General features: G+C 37.1%; 1 protein-coding gene and 1 long non-coding RNA gene across 2 annotated transcripts; both read right to left on the bottom strand.

The window, feature by feature from the left end:
• Positions 1-3,065: 3,065 nt before the first annotated feature.
• Positions 3,066-9,429, bottom strand: LOC129407625 (uncharacterized). Its single transcript, XR_008631636.1, has 3 exons — positions 9,145-9,429; positions 4,124-4,280; positions 3,066-3,491 (listed from the first exon to the last, which is right to left on the bottom strand). It is a non-coding gene; the product is annotated as an uncharacterized LOC129407625 (long non-coding RNA).
• Positions 4,827-9,160, bottom strand: LOC129407608 (zinc finger protein 470-like). The gene is made up of 2 exons (XM_055149143.1): positions 9,018-9,160; positions 4,827-6,453 (listed from the first exon to the last, which is right to left on the bottom strand). Exon 2 carries the CDS (start codon positions 6,429-6,431, stop codon positions 5,157-5,159), a length of 1,275 nt encoding a protein of 424 aa, XP_055005118.1. The 5' UTR covers positions 6,432-6,453; positions 9,018-9,160; the 3' UTR covers positions 4,827-5,156.
• Positions 9,430-10,108: the final 679 nt, after the last annotated feature.

Here is a 10,108-nt window from a genome sequence, read left to right as displayed (position 1 = left end):
TCACTTTATTTATGTCGGTCACTTTATTTTTTGTTTGTCACTTTATTTCTGTCACTTGTCATTTATGTTTTGTTCACTTTGTCACTTTATTTATGTTTGTCACTTTATTTATGTTGGTCACTTTATTTTTTGTTTGTCACTTTATTAATGTCTGTCACTTTATTTATGTTTGTCACTTTATTTATGTTGGTCACTTTATTTTTTGTTTGTCACTTTATTAATGTCTGTCACTTTATTTATGTTTGTCACTTTATTTATGTCGGTCACTTTATTTTTTGTTTGTCACTTTATTTATGGTTGTCACTTTATTATTTTTTATTTATTTTGTCACTTTATTTGTCATTGTCACTTTATGTCGGTCACTTTATTTTTTGTTGTCACTTTATTATGTTCTGTCACTTTATTTATGTTTTGTCACTTTATTTATGTCGGTCACTTTATTTATGTTTTCACTTTATGTTGTCACTTATTTTATGTCTGTCACTTTATTTATGTTTGTCACTTTATTTATGTCGGTCACTTTATTTATGTCTGTCACTTTTATTTATGTTTGTCACTTTATTTATGTTTGTCACTTTATTTATGTCTGTCACTTTATTTATGTTTGTCACTTTATTTATGTCGGTCACTTTATTTTGTCGTCACTTTATTTTTGTTTGTCACTTTATTATGTCACTTGTCACTTTATTTATGTCTTGTCACTTTATTATGTTTGTCACTTTATTTATGTCGTCACTTTATTTATGTTTGTCACTTTACTTTATTTATTTATGTTTGTCACTTTATTTATTTCATTTATGTCTTGTCGTCACTTTATTTATTTCACTTTATTATGTTGTCACTTTATCACTTTATTTATGTTTGTCACTTTATTTTTTTTGTCACTTTATTATGTCACTTTATTAATGTTGTCACTTTATTTATGTCGGTCACTTTATTTATGTCAGTCACTCACTTTATTTATGTTGTCACTTTATTTATGTCTGTCACTTTATTTTTTGTTTGTCACTTTATTTATGTTTGTCACTTTATTATGTCGGTCACTTTATTTTGTTTGTCACTTTATTTATGTCTGTCACTTTATTTATGTCTGTCACTTTATTTTGTTTGTCACTTTATTTATGTTTGTCACTTTATTTATGTCGGTCACTTTATTTATTGTTTGTCACTTTATTTTTTTGTTTGTCACTTTATTTAATGTCTGTCACTTTATTTATGTCGGTCACTTTATTTATGTCGGTCACTTTATTTATTTTTTGTTTGTCACTTTATTTAATTTGTTTGTCACTTTATTTATGTCTGTCACTTTATTTATGTCTGTCACTTTATTTATGTTTGTCACTTTATTTTTGTTTCACTTTATTTTTTGTTTGTCACTTTATTTAATGTCTTGTCACTTTATTTATGTCACTTTATTTAATGTTTGTCACTTTATTTATGTCGGTCACTTTATTTATGTCTTGTCACTTTATTATGTCTGTCACTTTATTTATGTTTGTCACTTTATTTTTTTGTTTGTCACTTTATTAATGTCTGTCACTTTATTTATGTCGGTCACTTTATTTATGTCTGTCACTTTATTTATGTCGGTCACTTTATTTATGTTTGTCACTTTATTTTTTTGTTTGTCACTTTATTAATGTCTGTCACTTTATTTATGTCGGTCACTTTATTTATGTCTTGTCACTTTATTTATGTTTGTCACTTTATTTTTTGTTTGTCACTTTATTAATGTCTGTCACTTTATTTATGTCGGTCACTTTATTTTATGTTTGTCACTTTATTATGTCTGTCACTTTAGTATTTATGTTTGTCACTTTATTTTTTGTTGTCACTTTATTGTCGTCACTTTATTATGTCACTTGTCACTTTATTTACTTTATTTATGTCGTTTGTCACTTTATTTATGTCGGTCACTTTATTTATGTTTTTATGTCACTTTATTTATTTTTTTTGTTTGTCCACTTTATTAATGTCTGTCACTTTATTTATGTGTCGGTCACTTTATTATGTCACTTTAGTTACTTTATTTTTTGTTTGTCACTTTATGTCACTTTATTTATGTCACTTTATTTATGTTGTCACTTTATTTTGTACTTTATTTATGTTTACTTTGTTTGTCACTTTATTTGTCACTTTATTTATGTTTGTCACTTTATTTATGTCGTTATGTTGTGATGAAGATGTGACTCAACTTTACGTTGCAGTATTCAGGATACTGCGTTTACATGTCACAGTTTCCCAGTTACTATCGGAATATTCCAGCTACAGTTTCTCATAACCAGGACACTGAAACTGGGATACTGTGTGTACATGTGTAACATAGTTAATATGAGAGTTGTTAAATCCTGATAAATTGTGAACTTGCGCCATCTCCTGGTGCCCGCCGCACCTGCACTTACTAAACTCATGCGAACTCTGAGTTCTCCTATTTGTTCTGGAGAACTCGAGACGAGGTCACGTGGCTGTGAAACTGTGTGGACAAAAATATTAATTCACTCATGTGTAGATATTTTATTGCTCAGCTGACAGTTGTGTGTTGTACTGAAGTATTTTATGTTTGTTTGGCCACAATCTGCTGAAGTCAGTTTACAGTATATTTGAATTGATCGTGTTTTTCCTTCTTAGTTTTGCTTAGTTTTGCTCGAGGATAATAAATGATTGTTTTCTACAGATGAAACACATGATGAATGTCCACTACAAATCAATTCACAACAAATGTTTCCTAGATTCTGTGCAGAATAAACTGCTGTCACACCAAACTCCAGCAGCTTCTGTGGGTCTTTGAAATAAAAAGAGAGACACACCGGTCACACATGCACCATGAAAAAAACGGAATCCTCCAAAAACCCGATCGTAACAGGACACTGATGTGCATGTAAACACACTCATTCAATCAACTAAGTCTGTATTTGATTTTAAAGTCACACTTTTTCTGTCTGTAGCAAAAGATCAAATGAAGGAAACAGAAACAGAGACATTGAACAAGTTTGTTGCTCTGAATTCTAATCCACATGTTGAGTGGATTTGATAAATGTAACACACGTGAAGACAGAAGCCAGGGCTTTGGTGGAACAGAGACACTTTAATTCTGTAAGGACAGAAAAAGTCATGAGTGACCGTGAACAACAGTTTACACTGAACTGTGCTGCTTCTGCTCTATGACCACACACACTAATACTTTAGTCATTACACTGTTATTTCCAATATTATCTGTTACAGGTTTTGAACAAAAGAAAAACAGGTTCATAAAAATAATCCTGAACTTGACCGTTCACAAACTTATTTTCACAGGGTGACCAAACGTCTGTTTTTCCCCGGACATGTCCATTTTTCACGTCGTGTCCTGGCCGTCCGTTTTTGTTTTTTGTTTTTTTTTATAAAATGATGTAAATTTCCGGGTTTTCATTATTTTTCTTTGGGACATTAAACTGAGCGTCTCTCGTAGCGTCTGTGCATCAGAAGGAGCGAGACACAAACAGTCGGTCAGTCTGAAACACGCCGAAGCACAAATGCACATTTAACAACGACTTGGACAAGAAATTCCCCGTTTTCTATCTCGGTCGAGACAAGTGTGATCATGTGCACAGTGCACAAAGCAGCACATATGTGTCGGTGTCCAGTGTGCAGTGTTGGGAAGTTTACTTTTAAAATGTAATCCCCTACAGATTACAGATTACACACCCCAAAATGTAGTTTGTAACATAATCCATTAAATTACTTTAGGTGAGTAATGTAATCTGATTACTTTGGATACTTGATTTGCTGCAGAGAAACAAAGACGAGGAAATCGTAACAGAAAATGTTTTATCTGATAAAAGAAAATAAAAAGTCCAAACTTTACTGAACCAAATTAAAAATATTATTGACAGAAGAAGAAGAGACACGTCCACACAGCAGGATTTAGTCCTGGTTTAGTCCTGGTTTTAGACCTGGTTTAGCTCTAGTTTAGATCTGGTTTAGACCTGGTTTAGTCCTGGTTTAGTTTCCGGTAATGACACTGAAACAGTAACTGTAACTGAATACAGTTACTCATAATTTGTACTCTGATTACTCTGGTACATGTAATCTGTTACTCCCCAACACTGTTTACAGAGGAGGTCAGATCTTAAAAGGTACTCACCAAAAGGAAGTCGTCTTTTTGTTGAAATCAGGAGAACTTCACACAACTTCTAAATGTTTCTGTGCTCATTTGATGAAGCCTTTTCGTCCTCTTCTCTCCGAGGAGAAACAGAGTCGCTCTTGACCACCTCAGGAGAAACAGAGTCGCTCTTGACCACCTCAGGAGAAACAGAGACCACCAGAGAAACAGAGTCGCTCTTGACCACCTCAGGAGGCTGAACCTGAGCCCAGTGAAGTGAAAATCATCAGCTCATATAGAATCGTCTTAACCACATGTCACATCCGCTAAAGGAAACAGGAAGCACCTCAAAGCTCAAAGTCACTGAAGTCACATGAAGTTCAACGTTTAAACTGTAGAACAAACAGGAAACACCTGAACCCGGACTAAAACAGGACTGAACCAGGTCTAAACCAGGTCTAAACCAGGATTATACCAGGTCTAAACCAGGACTAAACCAGGTCTAACCAGGACTAAACCAAGACTGAATCTGTCCAATGCACTTTAACTTAAACTCACCAAATCGTGTAAATTTAAGATTAAAATCCTGAATTTAATTTTTAATTCTCTCACCTCTGAGGAACATTTAGTGCTTCACCTGTTAAATGTTAAAAGAAGCTCACACTGTTTCTCAGCTCTTTGTGTGTGTTTGTTTCATTTCTAAAGTTTTTGAGGCATTTGTGAAACATAAAACAAGACAAGCAAGAACAAAAACACAGATTTTATTTTCTCATTTTAATATTTTAATTAAGGGAACTGGAATTTTAATTTCAGGAAGTGCAGTCAAACAAGACTAAACGCACAAAGTTTAAAAACAATACAACAAAGAACAGATGAACAAACATGGATGGAAAGAAAAACATCTTAACGTGTCATTTAACACTTGTATTTTTGACACTACACATCGGCCAACTCCACAGTCTGGAGTCTCTGAAGCCTGATCTCCAGCTTCTTGAGTCTGACTTTAGGCTCACTTGATCCGGCCTCAGCAGCTCTTTCTCCTTTCCCCACAGACCCCAAATCCTTCCCTCTTTCTTCAGTCGTCTGGTTCGTCTCCTGTGTGCGTTCGGTAGTGACTGGACAGTTCCTGGGATGTTCTGAAGAACTTTTCACACTGGTCACACTCGTATAGTCTGTGCCAGAAGTGAACTCTCATGTGTGTATTGAGACTGGAAGATCGAGAGAAAGTTTTCTCACACTGGTCACATCTGTACGGTTTCTCTCCAGTGTGGATTCTCATATGTGATTTTAGGGAGCCTGAGTGTGAAAATGTCTTCTCACAAAAATCACATCTGTATGGTTTCTCTCCAGTGTGGACTCTCATGTGTGATTTTAGGGAGCCTGACCGTGAAAATGTCTTCTCACAAACATCACATTTGTGTGGTTTTACCCCTGTGTGGATTGTCTTATGTTTATGGAGGGTACTTGAGTCTCTAAATCTTATCCCACACTGGTCACACTCGTACGGTTTCTCTCCAGTGTGGACTCTCCTATGTGATTTTAGGTCGCCTGACAGTGAAAATGTCTTCTCACAAACATCACATCTGTATGGTTTTACCCCTGTGTGTATTCTCATATGTTGATGGAGGGCACTAGACTGTCTAAACTGGACCCCACACTGGTCACACTCATACGGTTTCTCTCCAGTGTGGACTCTCATATGTAATTTTAAGGTGCCTGAATCTGAAAATGTCTTCTCACAAACATCACATCTGTAGGGTTTCTCTCCAGTGTGGACTCTCATATGTGATTCTAATTTGCCTGACTGTGAAAATGTCTTCTCACAAACATCACATCTGTGTGGTTTTACCCCTGTGTGGATTCTTATATGTTGATGGAGGGCACTAGGCTGTCTAAACTGGACCCCACACTGGTCACACTCATACGGTTTCTCTCCTGTGTGGATTCTCATATGTGATTTTAAGGTGCCTGACCGTGAAAATGTCTTCTCACAAACGTCACATTCAAATGGTTTCTCTCCAGTGTGGACTCTCATATGTGATTTTAAGGTGCCTGACCGTGAAAATGTCTTCTCACAAACATCACACGTGTAAGGTTTTACCCCTGTGTGGATTCTCATATGCCGATGGAGATGACTAGAGTGTCTAAATTGGATCCCACACTGGTCACACTCGTACGGTTTCTCTCCTGTGTGGATTCTCATATGTCGATGAAGATGATTTGATCGTTTGAATCCCGTCCCACACTGATCACACTCGTATGGTCTTTCTCCTGTGTGAGTTCTGTAGTGTTTTTTCAGTTCAGAAGCATTTGCCAACACTTTTCCACACTGGTCACATGTGAAGGTCATTCTGTTGGTGGATCTTGTAGCTCTGCATCAGAACAAAGGAAAGAAAGTGTCAAGTAAAATCACTTTTTAAACTGTTCAAATAAAGTAACTGTAACTAAATACACATAAAATCACACATAGTAAATCATATGTAAGAATGAGTGTGTTTTCATGCACATCAGTGTCCCGGTTATGTCAGGATTCGGGATACTGTGTTTACATGCGCGCGGAGAAACCGGGACACTCATGTCCCTGTGACATGATCAAATGGAGTATCCCGGTTTCTTCACATAATCTTACAAATGCTCTAATGCAAAAATGAACTTAAATCAATTTAATAAACCAGGAAAAGAGGAAGCAGAGGAAGTTTGGGAGGTTTAACCAGCGGTACGATATCCCACAATCCACTGCACACATCAAACCCAACAGATTCTTCATTAAATCTTCTGCATAAATAAACTCAACTTTACAACATCTAAACCATAAACACTATAGACACATCAGCCCGTTTGATCAGATCATTCAACTTTGATCACATTTGTTTACGTTTTACAGAAACGAAACTTAAAACCGCAGGGCTAATTAGCATAAACTGTTAGCGCTGATAAAAACAACTCGCTCCTTGTGCCGCTGATGCGATTCAGCTTCTGTGGGACTAAAGGACACGACTCAGTGGATTATGTGTGTTCTTTTTGTGACAGAGGAGGTGATAATGATGGTGAGTCTGTTCAGTGTGTATATCGTAGGAGATAGTTCATGTTTTAGCTTTTCAGAGATCAGACGAGTGCAGATTTTACATGTGCAGGTTTAACACAGCTCTTTATTTTACTCATTTCACTCATGTATGATCACTTTATTTATGTTTGTCACTTTATTTATGTTTGTCATTTATGTCGTTATGTTGTGATGAAGATGTGACTCAACTTTACGTTGCAGTATTCAGGATACTGCGTTTACATGTCACAGTTTCCCAGTTACTATCGGAATATTCCAGCTACAGTTTCTCATAACTGGGACACTGTGTGCACATGCACCATGAAGAAACCGGAATCCTCCAAAAACCCGATCGTAACAGGACACTGATGTGCATGTAAACACACTCATTCAATCAACTAAGTCTGTATTTGATTTTAAAGTCACACTTTTTCTGTCTGTAGCAAAAGATCAAATGAAGGAAACAGAAACAGAGACATTGAACAAGTTTGTTGCTCTGAATTCTAATCCACATGTTGAGTGGATTTGATAAATGTAACACACGTGAAGACAGAAGCCAGGGCTTTGGTGGAACAGAGACACTTTAATTCTGTAAGGACAGAAAAAGTCATGAGTGACCGTGAACAACAGTTTACACTGAACTGTGCTGCTTCTGCTCTATGACCACACACACTAATACTTTAGTCATTACACTGTTATTTCCAATATTATCTGTTACAGGTTTTGAACAAAAGAAAAACAGGTTCATAAAAATAATCCTGAACTTGACCGTTCACAAACTTATTTTCACAGGGTGACCAAACGTCTGTTTTTCCCCGGACATGTCCATTTTTCACGTCGTGTCCTGGCCGTCCGTTTTTGTTTTTTGTTTTTTTTAAATAAAATGATGTAAATTTCCGGGTTTTCATTATTTTTCTTTGGGACATTAAACTGAGCGTCTCTCGTAGCGTCTGTGCATCAGAAGGAGCGAGACACAAACAGTCGGTCAGTCTGAAACACGCCGAAGCACAAATGCACATTTAACAACGACTTGGACAAGAAATTCCCCGTTTTCTATCTCGGTCGAGACAAGTGTGATCATGTGCACAGTGCACAAAGCAGCACATATGTGTCGGTGTCCAGTGTGCAGTGTTGGGAAGTTTACTTTTAAAATGTAATCCCCTACAGATTACAGATTACACACCCCAAAATGTAGTTTGTAACATAATCCATTAAATTACTTTAGGTGAGTAATGTAATCTGATTACTTTGGATACTTGATTTGCTGCAGAGAAACAAAGACGAAGGAAATCGTAACAGAAAATGTTTTATCTGATAAAAGAAAATAAAAAGTCCAAACTTTACTGAACCAAATTAAAAATATTATTGACAGAAGAAGAAGAGACACGTCCACACAGCAGGATTTAGTCCTGGTTTAGTCCTGGTTTTAGACCTGGTTTTAGTCCTGGTTTAGACCTGGTTTAGACCTGGTTTAGTCCTGGTTTAGACCTGGTTTAGTCCTGGTTTAGACCTGGTTTAGTCCTGGTTTTAGACCTGGTTTAGTCCTTATTTAGTCCTGGTTTTAGATCTAGTTTAGATCTAGTTTAGACCTGGTTTAGTCCTGGTTTAGACCTGGTTTAGTCCTGGTTTTAGACCTGGTTTAGTCCTTATTTAGTCCTGGTTTTAGATCTAGTTTAGATCTAGTTTAGACCTGGTTTAGTCCTGGTTTAGATCTGGTTTAGTCCTGGTTTTAGACCTGGTTTAGTCCTGGTTTAGTTTCCGGTAATGACACTGAAACAGTAACTGTAACTGAATACAGTTACTCATAATTTGTACTCTGATTACTCTGGTACATGTAATCTGTTACTCCCCAACACTGTTTACAGAGGAGGTCAGATCTTAAAAGGTACTCACCAAAAGGAAGTCGTCTTTTTGTTGAAATCAGGAGAACTTCACACAACTTCTAAATGTTTCTGTGCTCATTTGATGAAGCCTTTTTGTCCTCTTCTCTCCGAGGAGAAACAGAGTCGCTCTTGACCACCTCAGGAGAAACAGAGTCGCTCTTGACCACCTCAGGAGAAACAGAGTCGCTCTTGACCACCTCAGGAGAAACAGAGTCGCTCTTGACCACCTCAGGAGAAACAGAGTCGCTCTTGACCACCTCAGGAGGCTGAACCTGAGCCCAGTGAAGTGAAAATCATCAGCTCATATAGAATCGTCTTAACCACATGTCACATCCGCTAAAGGAAACAGGAAGCACCTCAAAGCTCAAAGTCACTGAAGTCACATGAAGTTCAACGTTTAAACTGTAGAACAAACAGGAAACACCTGACATCTTATGTTGCCTCATGTCCTAAACATGATACATAATACAATTCTACCCCTAATTACCCCCCTTTCTACTCTTTAGTCTTTATATTCTTAATACATCATATTCTTATATATATATATATATATATATATATATATATATATATATATATATATATATATATATATATATATATATATATATATATATATATATATATATGTGTGTGTGTCTCAGACAGTGGGGTCCAGAGGAAGAGGTGCTGGAGGGACCATCATGGCAGGACAAACCCCTACATGGGGCGAACCACCGGAACATAACTGAAGTGGCTGATATCAAGAAATCCTACCAGGACACACAGAGGCACTGATCCTGGCCCTGGGCACTCGAGCAATAGAGGCCCAGATCTACCACACCAGACAAGACCCACGGTGTCGACTGTGCAAAGAGGCTCCTGAGACAGTCCAGCACATAACTGCAGGGTGTAAGATGCTGGCAGGGAAAGCAAACATGGAGCGACATAACCAAGTGGCGGGCAGAGTGTCCAGAAACATCTGTGCAGAGTACGGGCTGGAGACCCCAGGATCAAGGTGGGAAACACCTCCAAAGGTTGTGGAGAATGACCGAGCCAAGATCCTGTGGGACTTCCAGATACAGACTGACAGGATGGAGATGAACCAACCAGACATAGTGG

The sequence above is a fragment of the Boleophthalmus pectinirostris genome, unplaced genomic scaffold (genome assembly GCF_026225935.1).
Source record: "Boleophthalmus pectinirostris isolate CB_2022bp ecotype Guang Dong unplaced genomic scaffold, ASM2622593v1 HiC_scaffold_13, whole genome shotgun sequence".
Taxonomy (NCBI): Eukaryota; Metazoa; Chordata; class Actinopteri; order Gobiiformes; family Gobiidae; genus Boleophthalmus; species Boleophthalmus pectinirostris.
The sequence above is the reverse complement of the archived record's forward strand: the minus strand, read 5'-3'. Positions and strand labels throughout refer to the sequence as shown.

What these genes read in the sequence shown, in the direction of transcription:
- LOC129407608 (XM_055149143.1), bottom strand. Translation starts at nt 6,431, where the DNA reads ATGACCTTCACATGTGACCAGTGTGGAAAAGTGTTGGCAAATGCTTCT.